At 35.0% G+C, this 21,480-nt stretch overlaps 1 protein-coding gene across 1 annotated transcript; it reads right to left on the bottom strand.

Moving 5' to 3' along the window:
• Window positions 1–667: 667 nt before the first annotated feature.
• On the bottom strand, window positions 668–9,075 carry LOC145127329 (uncharacterized). The gene is made up of 7 exons (XM_079062546.1): window positions 8,151–9,075; window positions 7,506–8,104; window positions 6,926–7,103; window positions 5,730–6,726; window positions 4,019–4,112; window positions 3,766–3,928; window positions 668–792 (listed from the first exon to the last, which is right to left on the bottom strand). Exons 1-7 carry the CDS (start codon window positions 9,073–9,075, stop codon window positions 668–670), a joined length of 3,081 nt encoding a protein of 1,026 aa, XP_078918672.1.
• Between the last annotated feature and the right edge of the window lie 12,405 nt (window positions 9,076–21,480).

Below are 21,480 nucleotides of genomic sequence, written 5' to 3'. Positions count from 1 at the left end.
AACAATTGAAAGGTATATAACTCTAGATCTACTAATTTCAATTATGGTAGGGTTCTTGTAGGGTTTCGTATATTCATATTATGTTGCTTTCAAATGTGAAGACATAGATCCTTATAGGTTGCATGTACCCTCTTAATTGTTAAGTGATTTTTTCTGCATTGTACATTTTGTTTTATAACCTATAAAAACCACTAAAAACACGGGTAGCAAGAGGATTAAAAACAGAACCAAATTGCTCAGACTTATTCTAGACTTCATTAAAGTCACTCATCACCAAAATCTCACCATCCCATTTATCAATAATATGAAGAAGATAAACCCCATAGACTATGCTCTTCAGACAACTCCCGGGGAGCATAACCTGATATTATAAGCAACTTGGTATTTGTGGACAACCACATACTGTCAATAATCAAGAAATAATCAGACGAAGTAGAATGATTTTTCACAAACATGGTAGTATCCCACACACAAACAATACCCCCACTCTCCCAGCCAATAAACTAGAAGCAAAATCACACGTAAGATTCCCCCAAATGGATCGAATAATAAGGGTATCAATCTGATCCATTTTCGTCTCCCATAATGAAAGAAAGTTCACATGAAATTTACTATTCAAGTTACAAACCCAAGTCTTTTTTTTCAATTTGACCTAGGCCTAGAATATTTAGAGATAAACAATGCATTTATCAACATGAATAGCTCTATTTGAATTAATAAGATCTTCAATATTACGCATATAACCCTCCATAGAGTATCGCATAGCTTCCCCACCATCACAAATGTAACATCCTAAAATTTAAGATAAGGTTCTTAAATTAATCAAGTAATTAAATAAAGGATGATTTACATAATTAATTCATTTAAATGATAACTATATCATTAGTTGATATAAATCTTATAGAGTTAAAGGTTGAAACGTTAACATTTCAGAGTTAAGGGACCAAAAGCGCCAATTTGGAAAAGTATGTTTGACCAAGGGTTGACTCAACAAATAGAAGTGACTACAAGAGTTATTTAATGTATGGAGAGGGACTTAGGATGTCTATTCTCAAAGAAAAGTCACACATATTGGAAGTATGGACCATTTTTGACAAAAATGCAAAATTAGAGGGACTAAATATGAAAAAGAGGGAAATAAGATGAACACTCTCCTCATTTCTCTTACAGTTACGTATTGAGCATGCTAGAGAGCTTCAAATGGCGATTTGTTTTCTCCTTCCCATCTAGGGTTTGATCCAAGTGAAGAATGAAACAGTCAAACAAAAGAGAGATGGAATCAAGGCTTGAAAGGTAAAAATCTTCTCATCTTTTAGCTTGGAATTTGAATTTGTGAAGTAGGTATAACCCCCAATGTATAAATTAGCTTCCTAAAATGATTAGGGTTTGGTTTTCTAACCTCCATTGAGTACTTTTGATGATCTCAACCTCAATCCAATCATCCCATTGATGGATTTGAGGATTTGGGTGAAAACCCTCATGAATCCTAGAAAACCCAAATTGGGGACATTTCCATAGATGATGAAATGAGATTGAATTCTATGACCTAGATGATATTTGATAGCAACAAATCCAATTAGAATACTTAAATTCATCCATGATGGTAGAATCAAGTATAAGCATGGATTTGTATTGATTTTTGGGGGAATTGGAATGAAAACAATGGAATCATTTGCATGTTCGCATTTGATGAGTATATGATACTCATAAACATGATTTGATACTAATAATATGATTTGAATGCAAGAACATTAAGGCTTGAGCGATCTATAGTTGAATTTATGGAATAAATGGCCATAAGGGCATTTTGGGAAATCTAGGGATAACTACATGTTGATTGCCATCTAAGAGGTGAATGACATTCATGGATATAATATGATACTTTAGAGATGGAATTGGAACATAAACATGAGGATCTCTTGAGCTATAAGTGGTTCTAGTGATTGTTTTAGCCTAAAGGGAAATTTGGGAAACATGGAATCGAATTGAGGATTCCATGGTTAGTTTTTGTACTTACAATGAGATTAATGAAGGTTTTATGTGCTTGACAACACTCATTTGAGTATTCATTGAGTTAGGAACAAATCTTGTAAACTTTGGAGTGTTTATTTGAACAATTGGAAAGTTAGCCTTTCGTATGGAATTTGAAGATTCGTATGATCTAAGGAAGCTCAATGATCACTTAATGAGTTAAGAGGAGTGTTTTAAGATGATAAAACACTTCCTAAACATGTGTGAGAACATAAATAATGGTACAAAGTGAATAGGAAAAGGGTCTTCAAGAACTATGCAAAGTAGGGTGTTATTTTGAGAAAAATCGAGTTTTGTATGTGTGCAGGCATGAAAACACGGCCTGTGGAAATTCATGCCTTAATTTCCACAGCCGTGGAAATCTCTGACTGTGAAGATATTTGTTTTCTTCATAACTTTTGCATACAGACTCAGATTTGTGCACGGTTTTCACCTAAGTTCATATTTTTTCATAAGGAATCATATGAAACAATAAAATTTAGTAGTAGAACATATGTGGGGTATTTTGGTCATTTTAATAACTTATATCCATGTTATATATGTGATGATTGAGAGTGTTTCTCTAAGGAAAGTAACTAGAAGATGACTAGCTAGCCTACGTGTGATTGAGGTGAGTACATGTGGGAATTTTCCCACTTTGGGGTACATGGAAAAATGATTTTATGATAATGAAATGCAATGTTTTGAAAATGTGTTTGAAATGTTTTGAAATGAAAGTGCCAAATGTTTTTGGAAATGCTATTTTGAAAGAATGCCTTGAAGGTAAGAATGTTTTTGAAAGCAAAGAACGTTTTGTAAAATTAAATGTTTTAAAAATGCGTTTGAAATGTTTTGAAATATAGATGCTTTACCTTTGAAATGAGTTTTTGATACTAATGTATGAAATGTGTAATGCATGGAAAGTAATGAAAATAAATGGAAAGTAATGAAAATAATTGGAAAGGATTGGAAAGAAATGAAATGAATATATTGCTCGAGCCATGATGTCCCCGTAACGGGATATAGAGGAATCTATCGGGGTGGCGCCTCCCCTTCGCGAGATAGATATCCTAATGGAAATGATGCCTTGGTGGATTGATTTGTTCTTTTTACCTTGGTATAGACTTGGGGATATTACTAGGCCCTAAGTATAAAAATGGCAACGGTTCATACCGGAATTAGCCGTTAATGAAAGAAGGAATGAAATGTGAAAAGAAATGATTTTTGAATTATGTTATGACTAATGAAATGTTTTGATATGGAACGTAATGTGGAAATGCCTACTTGAAATATGTTTTGCAGATATGAAATGTTTTTGATGAAAATGTGATAAGTGTTTTGGGTCACTAACCCACGTAGCTCACAAGACATTGTTGTCTTATGTATCTCTTTTAGTGCCATGTATCTCAAGTTTCAATTTAGGAGAGAGGATGAAAGATGAAAGTTAGAAGTTAAAGGATAGAGAATGGAGTGGAACTTCTTAAGTTTCTTATTTATTGTATTGATGTAATTCTCTTTTGCTTGCTATGGTTTGTATGATGCTTAATGGTAACACCCGATGTTTTTAAATGTTTTTTTGTGAGACCGTTTTTTGTTAAATGTTGGTTAATACCCGAAAAGATTTTAAAACCATAGCATTTTAAAGTTTGAAAATTTCGGGGTGTTACAACAAATTCCTCTAAATTTTGTAGAAACAAAATACCTTTTTTGGTTTTTGAACAGGAGGGATATATCTAAACATATGTGACTTTTCACCTGAATTTAGACCTTTACTGTGGCGAGAAGTAGGCTGAAAAACAGAAGCAGTCCCTATCGAGATCAAGCCTCCTTTTGACAGCATCAGGTAAGCGGAGACAACAGGGACATCAACAAATGTAATAGCAGGAGAACTAGCACGTTCAACAGCAGGTGCAACAACCTTGGGGTCGAGGAATTGTCACCAAAACTCACGTGGTCATGACCCACAAGAGGGGTGAAACCGAGGGGTGAGAATCATAAATATTAGTACCATCATCAACCTCAGTTTTATATTTTTAAGCAGGTTGTAAAACCCAAACGGGTCCTCCAAATGTTGCTTGCCCATATCTTCAACAAACGCCTTCCTACATGAATTATCATTCCTAAAAATCGTTTTAGAAACTTTCTCGACCTCACTACCACTATCACATGATTAACCTTCAACATTATCACAAAAGTTGTCCTCCTTTTTTAGAATTGGATACATGGTGTTGGTTCTCCTCTTGCACATTCTTGCGTTTATCATCTTCTTGTGTAAAATTTCGATTCCAACGTGACACTTCCCAGGCCCGTACAAAGCTACCTTACCTTGAATTATAACTTTAAAATATTCCAAAATAATTGTAACCAACATAGTCTTTATGCACATATGCTTACGCCATAAATTATTGTCATTAGGGTCTTCTAATAAAATAAGTATCCGCACTTATTAGTAATCTTGGTGAAAGTTTTAGGCGTCCATGCAAGAGATGGGATTCCCTCTACATCCACCCAAACAACACGCTCTTCTATTACAAATGATTTAGAACAAGGAATAATAGAAGAAAAAGAAGACAAAATCCCTGCATGATTTTGAAACTTTTCCTTAGCTTTAATGGAGGTAAATTCCAAAGATACCCAGAACCCTTCCATGTAGCGTAAAGTCGTACCGTGAAAGCCTTCATTATAACAAATTACTCTTAAGTGCTTCATGATTTGGGATTTACACTATGTTCACGAGTTTAACTTAACGAGGGAAAAGAAAGGTAATGGGTGAAAGTTAAAAGAAAGTAAAAGAAATTGGCAATCCTAAGTTTCATTAAAGAAAGTAAATGAAAGGATCATTTTCCTTCCTAATTTTCCTTCTAATTTGGAAGGATTTGGGTAGAAATGATCAAAATGTTTAATTTTTCTTTCACTTCTCTACCACTCGGGAACACTGAATACAATTTTTTTTCTTTTTTTTTTCTTCTTTTCTCTCGGTACTTTCTTTCCATTTATTTTCTTTTATTTGCTAAAACTCGAGAACTAGACATTTGTGTTAGTAGAGAGAGAGAGAGAGAGAGAGAGAGAGAGATGTATCTGCTTTAGTTAGGTAGGGGTGGAGGGTTCTTTATGGGGTTTTTTTAATTCAAAATGATCAATAAAAAATAAAAAAATAAATATATAAGGGTATAATAGTCATTTTATTTTTGACAGGGGCTAAACACGAACAAAATAAAATTATAAGGATGGTCTGAATTAAAAAATAATAATAATAATAATAATAATGACCAAACATATAAATTATCTTAAATTATAGGGACATGTTCGTATAATATATTCTAATAATAACGCCACCGTGACTAAATATAAAATTAAAAAAAAAAAAAAAGCTAGAAATAAAGAGAAATTGAATAACTAACCCTTATAAATGAGATTTCAAAGAAAATAACCATATTTTTTCAGTTTTTGAAAAATAACTACTTTCTTCGGAATGTCTAATTCCGGAGTAGTGTTCATATTCCGGAGTTTTTTTTTCAAATAAATTTTTTTATTTTATTTTGGGATTTCAAATGTTACATTTCGAAATGTTTAATATCATTGTTTTTTTTTTTGAACGGCATAATGAATTAAAAGCTAGCAAAAAACTAGCAAAACCACAACAAAACAATTAGTTCATGATCGGGTTTTTCAACCACTCGGTCCAACTTATACTAGCCTTACAATTCCTAGCACAATACCAATTAAAAGAAAAAGAAACAACGGAATCAAACAAAATTTCCTTTTTCATCTTCTTATTCCCAAACATGATGTCATTTCGAAACGTCCACAATACCCACAGCAAAGTAGAGCACACCGAATCCATAATTGACCTTTTAGAGCGCACCGTCGTCAACCCATCAACCCACTGCAGCTGCTCTTCAACAGACAAAAACGAAGGGATATGAAGCTCCACCCACTTCGCCACCTTAAACCAAATTTGTAAAGCCACCGAACAAGTAAAAAACAAAAGGTTTATGTCCTCCCAAGCCTGCCGACAAACCGGACACAGAACCGAATCAATGTCTAACCCTCTTCTATCCAAATTATCTCTCGTAGGGATTCTATTTAGCACCACTCTCCAAATAAAAATGTTAACTTTAATAGGAAGCCACCTATTCCATCTAGTCGCCAAGCCACCTGAAGGAAGAATAGCCCGGTCCAATTGAAGACGAGTCTCTTTCACCAAAAACGTATCTTCAGAACCAAAGGACCAACGCCAAGAATCTCTTCTAGCTGAAATATGTGCCGACTGCAGCAAATTCCTCAGTTGCAAAGCTTGATCGGCCAACACCCCACCATCAAAATTTTGAACCCATTGAAACCTCCAATCTTGACCATCCCAATAGTCACTAACCAATGCATCAACATCACTAGCTACAGCACAGAGCCTAGAAAATCTAGCTCTCAACATAATGTCACCACACCAAACATCATTCCAGAACCTAATACTTTGACCATTCCCCAACTTCCTACATATAGAGTCAAAAGGAATTAAGCCTCTATTATGCATATCCCAAACCGTATTAACAATCCCCATCCAAACTCCTTTCTTTGAATTGGACCGTGAAGCCATGCAGAACCCTCCATCACTCCCGTAACAACTTTTAATAAGATCCACCCACAGAAGATTAGGGCTATTCAAAAACCGCCAATGCCATTTGTACAGCAAGGAGTGATTAAATGATGTCAAGCTACCTATAGAAAGGCCACCATTTTTTTATCATTTAAAACCATCTCCCATTTAATCCAGTGTAAAAATCTTTTTCGATCATCAGCTCCCCAAAAGAACCTAGCTCTAATTCTTTCCAAGTCCTTAGAAACCGAGATAGGCATCCGGAACATGGAAAGAAAGTAAGTGCCCAAGCTGCCAAGCACCGAACGAACCAAAGTTAACCTGCCCCAAATAGATAACGTCTTTGATTTCCATATAGAAAGTTTTTGCGAAACCTAGTAAAAACTGAGTCCCACGCCAACTTCCTATGCATGAGCTGAGCAACAGGAAGCCCAAGATAAATAAAAGGAATAGAATCTGCACCGCACCCAGTACACGCAGCTAACTGTGCAATACCCTCCTACTCAACACCAACTCCGTATAGTTTGGACTTATGCAAGTTAATCTGGAGCCCAGTCACCATAAAGAAAATCCTAAGAATTCGAATTAAATTCTTAATATTCTTTGCATCCCATTCTCCAATAAAAATAGCATCATCCGCATAAAACAAGTGTGAAATATGCAGATTCTAATCTCAAATAAAAACCCCTTTAAAAACCGAATTGTGAATAGCATCCTCCATACACACATGTAAACCTTCCATGATCAAAATAAACAAAATTGGGGATAGTGGATCTCCTTGACGCAGACCACGCTGCAGTTGAAACTCAGCTGGCGGATTACCATTCAGAAGGACAGATGACCTAGCAGACTGCAAACAACCCCTAATCCACATGCGTCATTTCTCGCCAAATCCCATAACCTCCATAATCTTATCTAAATACTCCCATGAAACTGAGTCGTAGGCCTTTTCAAAGTCTACTTTAAACAGCAACATTTTCTTTTTTTTCAACCTGGACCATCTAACAATTTCATTGACCATAAGAGGTCCGTCAAGAATCTGTCTACCTTTTATAAAAGCAGACTGAACCGGACTGACTAAATAGTCTACCACCTTAGCCAATCGATTAGCCAATAACTTCGCAACTATCTTATACTGCAGCCCAATGAGACTAATCGGCCTGTAATCTTTGATCTCAGTGGGATTTTCAACTTTAGGGATTAACGTGATAAAAGAAGAGTTGCACCATGGTGAAATGATACCGGTATCAAAAAACTCTCGCATGAAATCATACACATCCTTCTCAAACAAACTCCAGAATTGTTTCAAGAACCAAAACGTAAATCCGTCAGGCCCCGGAGCCCTATCACTCCCACACGACGACACTGCATCCCTAATTTCATCATCCGAGAAATACGCTTGTAAGGACTCCACCTGGCCTTCATTAAGTTTTTGGAACCGAGCACTAGGAGTACCCATGTTGACCACGTTGTAATGCTTGAATTTGTTTTTGTAAAACTCTAAAAAAAGCCTCCTTAACGCTATCTGGGTTAGTCACCCAAATACCATCCTGCGAGATTCCTTTAATCGCCATTTGTTTTCTTTTTCTTTTTAGCATACCATGGAAGAAATTAGAATTCTCGTCTCCTTCTATCGCCCACTTGACCTTAGCCTTTTGAACATAATCCAAAGTATCCGCCTTATCAATATCCGACACATGTTGGAGAATATTCGTTCTCTCTGTCATGACATCATCCGAAGCAACCCCACTATCAATCAGATTATCAATATCGAGCAACCGGTTAATACACGCTTTTCTTTGTTCCCCTTTCAACTTACGCATATCAGCTTGCCAGCCCTTAATCTTGGCTTTAACGAATTTAAGTTTGTTCTTCAGATTAATACATTTATTTAGATTACAATCTGGACTAAAATCTCTAACCGCTTGAGAAACCACATCGGAAAAACCATCCATCTGAAGCCACGAGTTAAACAGCTTAAAAGAAATAGGACCATAATCATTCTGATCTTCCTTCAGAAGCATCGGGCAATGGTCTGACCACCTCCTATCCAATGCAATACAAGAGATATCGGGAATATCACCTAACAAACTTTCAGAAATAAGGAATCGATCCAAACGACTAAGCTTAGCACCAGCCTTATCCACTCGAGTAAATTTCCGGCCCTCCATAGGAATATCAAACAGATCTGCCTCATAAATAAATTGATTAAACTCAGCAGCTTGCGAAGCACAAAACAAACTCCCACGTCTTTCATTAGAAGATCTAACCACATTGAAATCACCAAAGACTATAAAAGCACCATTTACTCTGGACATATACGAGATCAGATATTGCCATAACTCCCTTTTCTTTCCAGCATCTTGAGGGGCATACACGTTAAACATAGTACATTTAATATTTTTCCTGATCCAGGTGCCTTCAACAATAACCACATTTTCATGACAGTGAATACTCTCCTTCTTAAACATTGTATTATCCCACACCGATAAAATACCACCCGAGCATCCCCTAGCCGTAGTGCAAGCAAAATCAAAGGTCGAATTACCTCAAAGAGCCCTTATTTTGACAAGGTCAACCCGAGTCAATCTGGTTTCTTGAAGACCAATAAAATTCACCACATGACTATTACAAATCTCCTTAACCCAACTACGCTTTTTTGACGTATTCAGGCCACAAACATTAAGCGAAACACAATTCATCAAGATTGAAGCACTCCCATACCGATTAGACGGTTTTTCAAATCCGCCTTAGCATTCTCCACATCGTATCCTAAGATTTTTCCTAATTCAATGAACTTACTCACCTCTTCACAAGAGCTAACCCCCACAGATGGAGTAGTTTTCTTCAAAATCTTTACCGACCCCGTACTCCACGACTTCCTAGGATTGTCATCTAAATAGTGAAAAGAACCGCGAGATTCTTTGAACACCTTACCCCCGAAACCAGGTGGCTTCGAGATACTATCACTACTCCTTTGATCCTCTGACTGCACGTTATCAAGGTCAATTCTCTTAGCTGAACCGGAACCAATACCCACCAATGGTACATAAGCATTTGGAGGTTTATTCTTCCCTGTTTCATCATTACCAGCCTCATCACTTTTTCCCACCCCCTGTACAGGTTCGGTTTCACTGTTCACTTCATTAACAGTATCATCTTCATGGTTTTGATCATACTCCTCATTCTCCTTATCTGAATTTAAACCAAAAGACTCATCTTCTCCTTCATCAAACGATCCAATGGAATTGTTGGATTCCTCAACAAAACTACCATCATCTGCCACATCAGGTTCCCATAGTGCCACTTCTTTCACATAAACTTGGTAATCTTTGCCTTCAATATTCACCCATATTTATTCTTGAATACTCGCCATAACCCCAGTCAACACACACACTTTTCCAGCTGACATGCAGTTACTTTCATCATTGTTTCTCAATAAAATGTCTAATTTCATGCACTAATATCATATATAGTTCACATTAATATGTTTTTTTTTTGACTTTTTGTTAAATTTAAGTAAAAAAATTGTTTTTTTTTCTCAAAGTTCCGGAATTGTTCTTCGGATTTTGGACTTGTTTTTGAAATTTCAGGGTTTTTTTTCCCAAAATCCAAAATTTTACTCTGGAATCCGGAATGCCATTCCGGAAATAATAAAAAAATGTTTTTTTCTTGGTCCAGAATACTTCATTACGGACAATATGGTTATTTTGGAAAAAAAAATGGGTTATTTTTTCAAATACATGTCAAAAGGTGCTTGAATTAATTAATTTCCGAGAAATAAAAGTTTCGGTGGCACGTGCTTACTCATAGATTATTATATGTTTATATTTTTATATTATATACTATTCAAGTATATTTAACTTCGAGATGGGCATATATTTTAAAGCCTAATATGTTATTAATTTGTCAAACTCGTCTAAAATTTTTATAGTTACCGACTTATCGTGGGTTTTTTTACCTAAGTATCAATGCATAGTTTACATATTTGACCTAGCACTTCTTAAACTAATTTGAATTTGTAGGTGTTATATATTGGTTTACATGTCATCCAATAATCGGTAAATGCAATAAATATAAATGTAATAGTTTAACGTTGTGAATAAAGTGATTTCTGAGTTTGTAGTTATTGTGTTGACATGTTATATCTTTACATCTTATTAAACATATTGTCTATTTCTTGATAATTAAGAGGTATATCCAGAGGCGGTTTTACCTAGGTGTCAGGTGTGGCACTGATATCATCTAGTTCCCGCGTACGCAATGGAAAATTTTTCGATTTTCGATCTTTTTTACCTATTTTTCCTTCACCTGCAAACCTATTTCAGCATCGGCAATACCTAGTATGTATTCATGCGCCCGTCCCTGTGTATATCTATTATAACATCATGTACATTTTTACTATCTTATTAAACATATTGCTTATTTCTTGAAATATAAAAGGTATACCAATTATAACACTATGTACAATCCTATTAACCATACAATGCAAACGTCTACACGCTCCTTTCATTGTAACTTACGATACCTTCTCCATGTGTCTAAATGTGGAAAACCCAAATATCCTCTACACACCATCAGTCGCCGTTTCTCTCAAATCTCTTATGTCTCTCTACTTACTCTCTTCAATTTACAGCAGGCCTCCATTACCACCACACTCATGACGTCGTCACTGCCACCACCCTCGTGATGACGTCGCTATAACCCCGAAGTAGGTCACTGGGCACCTAAATGTTCTACCCTCTCAACTAGATGATCGACGCCCTGGAAGTCTACCTTTTACTCCCCCGCCATCTACAACCCCATCTGTCCCCCGCTTCTATCTTCTGTCAACGCCCTGAAAATCCACTTTTTCCGCCACCGCCCTCCACCACCCCGTTTGTCGCCCCACTTCTACCTTTTGTCGAGATGAGAAACCCTAACCATATCACTTTGTCGCCATTAATTCCAACATCACACACCCCTAACCCTAAGTTGTCTCCACTAACTGTCTCTTAATGTTGTCTTCGCATAGTCTCTGCCCTCGCATCATTATTCTGGCGACAAACCACACCACAAGAAAATGGAATTTTGGTATCTCAACTTTCAAGTGGTTCTTCTTTATTTCCATTAGTCTCAATTGCAATTTCTTTGTGTTTTTCTGTTGTTCCAACTTATCATATTACCTGAGAATGGTAACATTGATCAGATTGTTGATGATGATTAAACATATGGCTTCTTCATGTAGCATATCGATGTTGATTTCAATTTTTTGGGTTCTTTTATACTCCCCGATTGTTGATTTCATATTGAACAAATCGAGAAACCCAACACCTTGCACCAATCAATAACACATTTTGATGAGGTAATTATGTATTAATTTTTTGTTTTTCTGTTGTTCCAACTTATCAGATTACCTGAGAATGGTAACACTGATCATATTGTTGATGATGATTCAACATATGGCTTATACAAGTCGATGGCCTTACAGAGGTCGTATAGAGCACTAAAAGTTTTGCTGGGGAGATATGGTTATACGATTGGAAACATGATTTTGTAGGGGAAATGATGTATTGCCCATTAGATGTAAATGTTTTACTGACTAAAATAATACAAGTAACGAGTTATGTCAAATGCTCTAATCCTTCATTTTTCTTACTATATTTGCTTACTGTATGGATATTTGATTCAACAAGTGTTTAAATATGTCATATCAACTATAAATTTGATTACTATTTAATTATTGTGTGTTTAGATCTTTCACAACCAATGGATCAGTTTTATGTGTTTTGTAAACATGATGGTTATAGTTCTTTTCCATTTGACTATTATGATTGTTAGATATAAAAAACTAATTATATTTGTGTACATTTGATGATACACGTCTTTTTAATACATTCATAAAATTGGTTGGGTGAACCATATGGTGTACATGACTTTTGGAGCTCTTGACTTGGAATCCATGATTTTTATAGAAAATAGTAGGTCTGGCAATTGGGGTGGATTCGGGTTGGCGGGTCAGAATACACTGACCCAACCCAACCCATACAATATATGGGTTGGCGGGTTGGAAACATCAATCCAACCTAACCCACATAACTAGTTTAAGTGTATGGGTTCGTAGGCCAGTGGGTCGATTTCGGGTCAAAGAGTCGACGGGTCATTTTCAGGTAACTTTTCACATGTTAAATTTAAATAAATTATAAACGTCTCTAAATTAATTAACAGTTGACATTTTACATTGACTAGAATAAAATTAACAATCAAATATTAATCTAACATAATAACTTAATAAGAAACACATTTGAAAAAAAGAGGTTTCCAACGTCATATATTGATTATATTCTATTAATTCATAAATAAAATTTTAATTTTTTAATATATATATATATATATATATATATATATATATATATATATATATATATATATATATATAGTCACGTTGGCGGGTTGACCCGCGAACACAAACAGTTAACCCAGCCCAACCCAACCCATGAAATAAACGGGTTGGTGGGTTGGTGAGTTAACGGGTCAGAAATCTCAACCCAAACTCATTTATTTTCGTGATGGGTTCATGTCGGGTTATAGGTTGGGTCGATAATTTCCACCCTTAGGAAATAACATGCCAATACAAGTTGCAGATATATATGGGAGAAGGTTGTCATGGTAATGTTACAAAATTTACCTCAAGTGTTACATTTAGATATTTAGTTGTATACATGTGGCTGGGAATAGAGGGTCCAATGGTATCATTGGTTTGCTTATTGACCACAACAAAAGAGTGAGTATAATGAAAAAAATTATTTTGTTACTTGACGTTTCTACATTTTTATATACAGGTTGTTTGTGTGATATGACATTGCGGTTGTTTGAGTCACTAATTGGAAGGAAACTTTCAACGTTTTGATGAGGGCATAAACTCTTCAACAAATGTAATTTCAACAGGGTTGGTTGTAAAGTTTATTAATTCATTACTACTTTATAAAAAAAATTGTTTAATTTCTAGAATTTGATTTTCAGGTGTAACGTTCCAAAATTACAAAAAGAATTTTTCATTGTTAAAATAGATTAACCAATTATACTTTGTTTCACAAACTATTGAATAGAATTTGGTTGATTGAAAACCATACATTATCAGAGTTAGGTGTACAAAACCACATAAACGAATATCTCTAATGCGTGTGTAAAGTCCCGTCGAGCTCTTCTCACGAACGACCTGCAAAATGTTCAATCCACAACTGCAAGCATAAAGCTTAGTGAATTCCCTAGTATACCACATATTCCACTGTACACACAATGCATTCACACAATGACCTCGGCTCTAGCGTCGACCTTCCAGTTCTCCTATCTATAAGCATACAACATACATAACAACCATGCATGCCAAAACCTATTTTCTGAATGTTGTGGTCCTCCCACAATCTAACAATTACTTCTGACATATTTCTTCTAATGGGCCAATTTCATCCCAAGTGAATGCTACGAGCCATATCGTAGTCTTATAACACTCCTGCAAATTGCCATGGACCAAATCCTGATCATACGTACAAGTGTCAGGGCCAGATCCTGGTCTTTCGTACAATTCATAAAGTCATATGAAGTTAGAGGTCAAATAGACAGTCGAATAGATGATACACCCGAGAGCGAACAATCAGACAAGAACATCACAATAAGGCATTAGACCAAGAGTTCTCAAGATATCCAACTTAGACTACATAGAACCAATGATAACATTACCACATAATCATGTAACATAAACACATAACAGATACTAGCATATTACATACCCTTGGCAACTAGCCTTCCCTAGTAACCCTGTTATTGACCACTTCTTAATTAAGTCCTTTGCTGGTCAATCATACATAATCCTGATTACTGGCCTTCCCTAGTTACCTTAGCCAAACATAACTCCTAACAGTATCATACGATCTACATGAAAGACCCTACCGGTCTAACATACCATGACACCAAGTGTTCTACACTGCACGTACATAACAATGAGCTACCCTAGTCAACTAGCATACTTGTACACTAACGGTAGCTCTATCATACCATGCAAAGTATATACAATGATATACATGGCATAATGAGAAACTCGCCTGAACTGAAGAACCGAAGAAGCACAACACTCTCACACATTGTATTGTTCAATCTCGTGAACCGACTAAAACCAAAAGAGATGAATCATCAACCAACAACCAAAATCCTCCAAGTTTGACCCCAAGTCAAACTGGTTAAAAGTCAACGGTCAACCAAGTCAGCAGCTACCACGACGTGGAGACATGATGGCCACGTCGTGGGCATGACATGACAAAATAGACGACGTGCAGGGCATTGTCATGTCGTGGTCCCTCCTTGGCCACGTCGTGGGAATTTTAGGACAACACAATCGCGAATCAACATTCCACCATGATGTGGGCGTTCTTGACCGCATCATGGTTGCTGGAAAAACTCTCTTTTTTTCATTAAGAGTTTAATCCTTATATATCTAAGCCCAAAACTTCAGATCTAGTCCTTCTCAGTGACTTAATGGATAAAGTTTCCAACTTTATCCGTTAGAACCTCACCCTAAAACAAGATCTACAACCCTAAGTCCAAAATAGCATAAATTCATAAAAGCCATGCCACGCCATAGTCATCCATGCACCACGTCGTGGCATAGGGTTTTTCTCCAAAAAAAAAACCTCATATTTGATCCCATTAAGTCTTTAGCTGATCTATTCAGGAAAACGGGTGTTACTTTAGGTATGAACTTAATGATGACTTATTAGATGTCGATGCGGATAAGAGTATATTTCATCGTTTTGACAAATTTAACCTCAAGTATAATCCTTGTGGACAGAATAGCCCTATAGAAATCCTTTTAAAGCAAGATAATTTGATTCAAGGTTGTAAAAATGGATATAATTTTCATGTGGTTAACCAAAAAAATTATATATTTCTTGTTTAACTTACTTAAATACTTAAATTCTAAAATGAAGTAAAGTGTAAAATGAACATATTGCCCTTTTCAGTCAGGTGGCGGAGTATAGGGTTTCCATATATGGAAGGAAGCATGGTATCAGTTAGCAATTTGGTTGATCAACAATTCATAGTATGTTGCTAATTGTAATGTTATTAACTACTTTATAAAGTTTTTTTTAATTTCTAGAATTTGATTTTCAAGTACAAACTAGATATAATAATTTCCTAAATGCCCAAGAGTCAGGTACAAACTTAATAAAATAATTTCACAATTTTCTTCATTTTGTAATTTTGTGTGGAGTACATTCTCCGATATGGTTTTCTCTATTTATAGCATGACTTTCTTTGATACAGTTGTCTCTACACAATACTGTAATAGGAAGAAATGAATGGAAAGTATGTTGCTATTGTACTTTTTTACTTAGCCCAATTACAACATTATACTTTAAATTTTTCCATATTAGGACAAGATGCTTCGAATCTTCAAAGTACAATACTGTAATAGGAAGAAATGTATGGAAAGTATGTTGCTATTTGTAATGTTATTAACATTAAAAATTTAACAAAAAAATCCAGCTCCTAATTTATGTTTTAATTTTAGTATGATTTTATTTTAATTAAAATATGATGATAATAATATGATTAAGTTTGGTATGATTTAAAATATATTTGGTATGTATTTTGACAGTTATTATATTGATTTTTAAATTTTCGAGTATATTTATTAATGCTAGTATTTTTGGTATGATTTTAATTTGATTAATTTTGGAATGGTTATCAATATCCGAAAATACATCATATCTTACTCTATAATAGTCTATTCACCTATAAATCTAATCTATGTGCTTCATTTTTAACTCTATAATACATCATATCTTACTCTATAATAGTCTATTCAACCTATAAATCTATTCTATGTTCTTCATTTTTAATTCTCACAGTTCGATAGCACGGGTTTCAGGATGATTTGATCATTCCTCAGGAATCGGGAAGATTGCTTCATTGCACTACATTTCGTGACGACTTCAGGTTCTTTTACTTCATCTATTTGTTATAACTTGAAGTGTGTATGTATAATATTTTATTTTTTACTTCTTCTATTTGAAGTGATAAACTTCTACTTGTTGGATTAAGGTGTCTAAGCCAATAACTAAATTGGTATATTCTTCAATTGGAGCAAAGTCCTTTTTGGGTTGCCCTCGTAACCAGTAACTAAATAGAATGATTTTAAAAAGAGAGGTTGATTTGTTATATGATTAATAAATTTAAATAAATGATTTATTAATATATTATATGATTAATATATTAATTTGAAATACTAATAATTAATTAAGAATTAATCAGAAATTAATTGAAATTATTTTCGGGTTAATTAGAATTAATTAGAAGTGCAGGGGCTACACTGTAATTGTTCAATAATTGAACAAAATAGGTTTTCTAGATCCTTCTATGCATGGCTGGTTTTGGCTAGGTATTTTAGGGTTTTTAGATTAATCCTATTACATAAATAATGAGTTGGATAATTACCTAATTCAAGATATTATTATTATATTCAAATTAGGGTTATCCAAGGCTTCCTTATCAGCCATAAATAGGACCCTAGGATCTCATATGTTCCTTCACTCCTTCACACTCTCAAGAGATGAAAATTTGCTTTAGCCTCCCCTCTCCTCAAGTCTTCTAGTTATTAGGGTTTTGGGTACAATCCATTAGAGGAATTCAAGCTTTTGGTGCTTGCTTTCCAAGGCACTACAAGAGGATTCAATTTGATTATTTGCTATAATAATCAAGAGGTGTGTAACTCTAATCTTTATGTGCTTTTTGATTATCATAGCCTCTCTTTTGGGATTCTTGGTATCCATTGTTTATTGCTATCAATAGAGAAAACATAGATCCAAACTAGGTTGCATGTGAACTTAAGAATTAAGTGTTTTTCCGCTCATATGTGATTTTTATAACCTAGAAAACACATCAGTGGTATCATAACCTTAGTTTTGTATTTGATTGCGCATAAAATTGAATTGATCAAAATTAGGGTTTATGGAAACTAAACCCTAAAGGCTTAAAATTTCGCAAATGGCTAGGGTTCTTGAAACCCTAGCCTCCACCCCTTATTTTCGAAAATTATAGATATCCCTTAGAGTTTATCTAGTTTCCTTAATTACAATTTTAATTTGGATAATTAAAACATAGTACCCTAATCCCTTTTTTCGAAAAATTAGAAGGGTTTAGGATTAAAGTTGAATTATCCTATTAATTGGTTAATTAAAGATAATTATTTAATCCCTTATGATTTAAATTTGAATTATTTCAATTAAAGATAATTATTTAAATACTTAATTATTTAAATTATTTTAATTAGTTAATTAAAGGATAATTGGTAAATCGTTAATTGATTAAAATTAATTAGTTAAATGTTGATTTCGAAAAGTTTTAAAATACACATTATACTATGTATGGTTAAATGATTAATATATTATATGTATAAGACAATTCAGTTATATCAATAGTTAGCCTCATTCACGAAACCATACTCTAAGGGGGTATAAGTAAATGGCCTTGTTAGGGCGTGTCAAACCCAACAAATAAAGGGGTACGATATACTCCAAAAGAATCCCACTATATTTCACTAAAAGGTAGTACAAGGCAAGCAGGGTCGATCCATAGAGACACGGGATAATTAGTCTATACCTCTCTGCGCAAGGTACTATGGTCACCAACAGTAAAGAGGGGGGTTTAGAATGAAATAATTAAAACAAATAATTAAAAACACAAGTAATCAACTAAAATAGTGAATTAAATTCAGAAATGGTAAGGACTCCAACTCTATGTATGACAACTTAGCAATGCGATTCCAAGATAACATGATATTTGCTCAATTCTATCTAAGTTGGTATTTGAAAGTGTTAACAAGCTCTAACACTTCCCATTCACCACATTAATTAACCAAAACAAGCTCTATGATTAACCCTAACCTTACTAACCTAATCTAAACACGCTCTTAGAATTAGATTGAAAGATTGCATTAAACTTTATGTGAATGTTCCCAACAACACCCAATACTCCTCACAAGCACGGGAGCGTAAGAGTGTGTGAATAAGATTTACACTAAATTCATTCAATGGAAATCAGTTTAGTGCTTGTTACTTGTTCAATTTCACAAAACAATTACGGATTTTGTAAAAGAGATAACTTGAATGACCTAACCCTAATTCAAATGGACAATAAGAATCACAATTAGAATCAAACATTCGATTAAAGCTAAATCAAATTCACTAGATAGAAATTAAGAACAAACATCAGGTCATATGATTGAAGTCACTACCAAGAAGTCAAAACATGAAATTGGAGAAACTAGGGTTCTAGCCACACATGGCTAGAACAAGATCACAAGAATAAAAGATGGAAATAATGTGCAATTACAACTTACAAATACTAGAAATAATGTTTCCAAATGATTACTGATCAAACCCTTGCAAAAACCTTCGAAACCCCTTCTCAAAATGTGCTCTGATATGTTGTGTCTATCTCAAAATGGCCCTCAACCCGTAATATGAAAGATAGGAAAAACTGCCAAAAGTTGGTTTTTGGGTCGAACACGGCTCGTGTTAAAATAGGCTAAACTGACACGGCCCGTGTTCAGCAGCCAACATGGCCCGTGTTGATTTGCACTAAACTAACACGGCCCGTGTTTAGCATGGTCACCAGCTCCCATTTTGGTCAACACGGCCCGTGTTGATTTTTCAGTGTAAATCCAACACGGCCCGTGTACCCCTCTGACTCCGAATCCAAACTTAATTTTTCCAACTTTTTCGTTCTTCGCCCGATTATCCCGAAATCTTCACCAATGCTTCCCAGCACCTCCCAAAGCGTATTCCAAGCTTCGGTTTACCTGAAAAAGACATGAAAGTGTGCAAATAAGGTTATTCTAGAGACTAACATGAATATGATGAAATGCAAGAAAAATGAAGAACAATTATGCTAAATAGATGCATGAAATGGGACTAAAAGGTGTGCAAAAAGGTGCACAAAATGCAACCAACAAATCTCCCCAAGCTTAGACCTTTCTTGTCCTCAAGAAAGAAGAAGAAAGATCTAGACCGGGGAAAATAAAAGAAAAGAAAAGAAACAAAAATCAAAATCAAGAACCTTTTGAAACTTAATGCAAAAATCAAAACAATCATGAAAAAGATTCAACCCAATTAACCTCGTTTTTGTAGCATAGTTGAGAATGTATATGTCGTGCCTTGAGTCAACTTGGCATTGGTCTCAAAATATTATATGACAATAGAAATAAGACTTTGGTCACTCCCTAACGCAACTCAACAGAATCAAAGATCACAACACTTGTTCCCTTTCAATAGCATCAAGTCAATTCATGGAACACATTATGGTCTTACTCTCGTGAAAATGTATGTGACAAAAATATGCTCAATCATCTTTGTTTTACAAAATGTAACAATGACCGACTCCAGATATTTGTTGATTAACAACAATCCTTTTCTAAAAAATATTTTCTAAGAATTCCCTAAAATTTACCCAGATTGGTTACAAATTTCAAACCACTTACACTAGTCAAAGTAATTAACATTCAGTCCCAATGTCATAAGTTCAAGTCCAAGTCCAAGGGAATCTTTTTGCAGCCAAGCATTTTCCTAAATATATTATTCAATTAAACTATAAAAATAAATATATACAAACTATCTAATTATGTTTTTCCTACAAATAAAGTTCATGGCTTTCTTTGAAATCCATGTAACGGACTTCCAACCAACACATCCAGACCATATGACCTTAGTGTGCTAGATTTAAAGAGATCCCGCGGGTTTACTCGCCCGAACCTCAAAGGCCACAAATTAGCTTTATTTGGATACCTATACATATCTATTTTTTTTGTTACTATTAAGTTCATGACTTTCTATGGAACCCGTGTAGCGAACTTTCAACCCAATCAGTCCCAAACAATTCAGCTTTAGGCGATTAGATGTAGAACACCCCTCGGAGTTTACTTATTCGAGTTCGAATGGTCATAGATTAACTTAATAATTTTTTCTTTATTTTTTTTATTTATTTATTATTATTTTTTTTTTCTAGGCTTATTTCTTTATATTTCCGTCCTTGACTTTTCTATTATGGTGACATCTCACGGTCTATTACCGTGAGGGGCATCTAAGACATTTTTCGGGGGACTGAAGTCAACATGCAAAGACCCGTAAGTATAGTTGGAAACTATGTCCCCAAGCAAGGTATATAAAATGGAATTAGTAGAAAGGACTTTTTAGAGCGCTGGAAGGTTCGGGACACTGAGATTTTATATTCTTTTTATGTTTTCTTGAATTTGGCATTTTGAGACCAATTGAGCACTTACTACTCATAAGACCGGTCACGTGTCCTAAAGATTGACTCATACATGTCGTTATGCTCCGGTGTTGACAACCGTTTCATTTTCTGTTTTGCACGAGTAGCTTCGGGAGGTGTGTTCATGTGCAATTAGCTTGCTTTGAGATTTTTCAATAAAAAGAACAAGTCTAATCTCAAGGCATACGACTCACTTACTAATTCAACTGTTTTTAGAAGATTAGGCTGCCTTGGGTTGGATCAAAACAAACATGGAATAAAAATCTTTTTTTTTTTTGAAAATGCATGAATGAACCTAATGCATGAATAAACCTAGTGTACAACTCTACCCCTCCCCAAGCTTAAAGATAAGCATCGTCCCCGATGCTCGGAGAGGGCGGAACAACCTATTACGGAGGAGGAGGCGGGTGGTGCCCGGTTGGGTAAGAGTCCAAACAATCACAAGTGCACACAAATTGAATTTTTAAGCAAAATATGGACGATTAAAGATATGGAAAGAATTTACCGAATCGTTCTTGGAGTCTTGCAGTTGGTGGTGAGAACCTCCTCTTAAACCTCCCCAAGCTTGCCTA

This window comes from Lactuca virosa, chromosome 7 (genome assembly GCF_052849685.1).
Source record: "Lactuca virosa cultivar CGN04683 chromosome 7, Lactuca_virosa_CGN04683_v6, whole genome shotgun sequence".
Classification (NCBI taxonomy): domain Eukaryota; kingdom Viridiplantae; phylum Streptophyta; class Magnoliopsida; order Asterales; family Asteraceae; genus Lactuca; species Lactuca virosa.
This window is presented reverse-complemented; position numbering and strand designations above follow the sequence as displayed.

Bases quoted from the DNA above. Each gene is read 5' to 3' on its own strand.
- LOC145127329 (XM_079062546.1), bottom strand. From the start codon at position 9,075: ATGTTTAAGAAGGAGAGTATTCACTGTCATGAAAATGTGGTTATTGTT. The intron at 3,929-4,018 runs GTACTAATATTT...CTCGACCCCAAG, and splicing joins TAAAACTGAGGTTGATGATG to GTTGTTGCACCTGCTGTTGA. The intron at 793-3,765 runs GTGAAAAGTCAC...CTTAAATTTTAG, and splicing joins CAGTAAAGGTCTAAATTCAG to GATGTTACATTTGTGATGGT.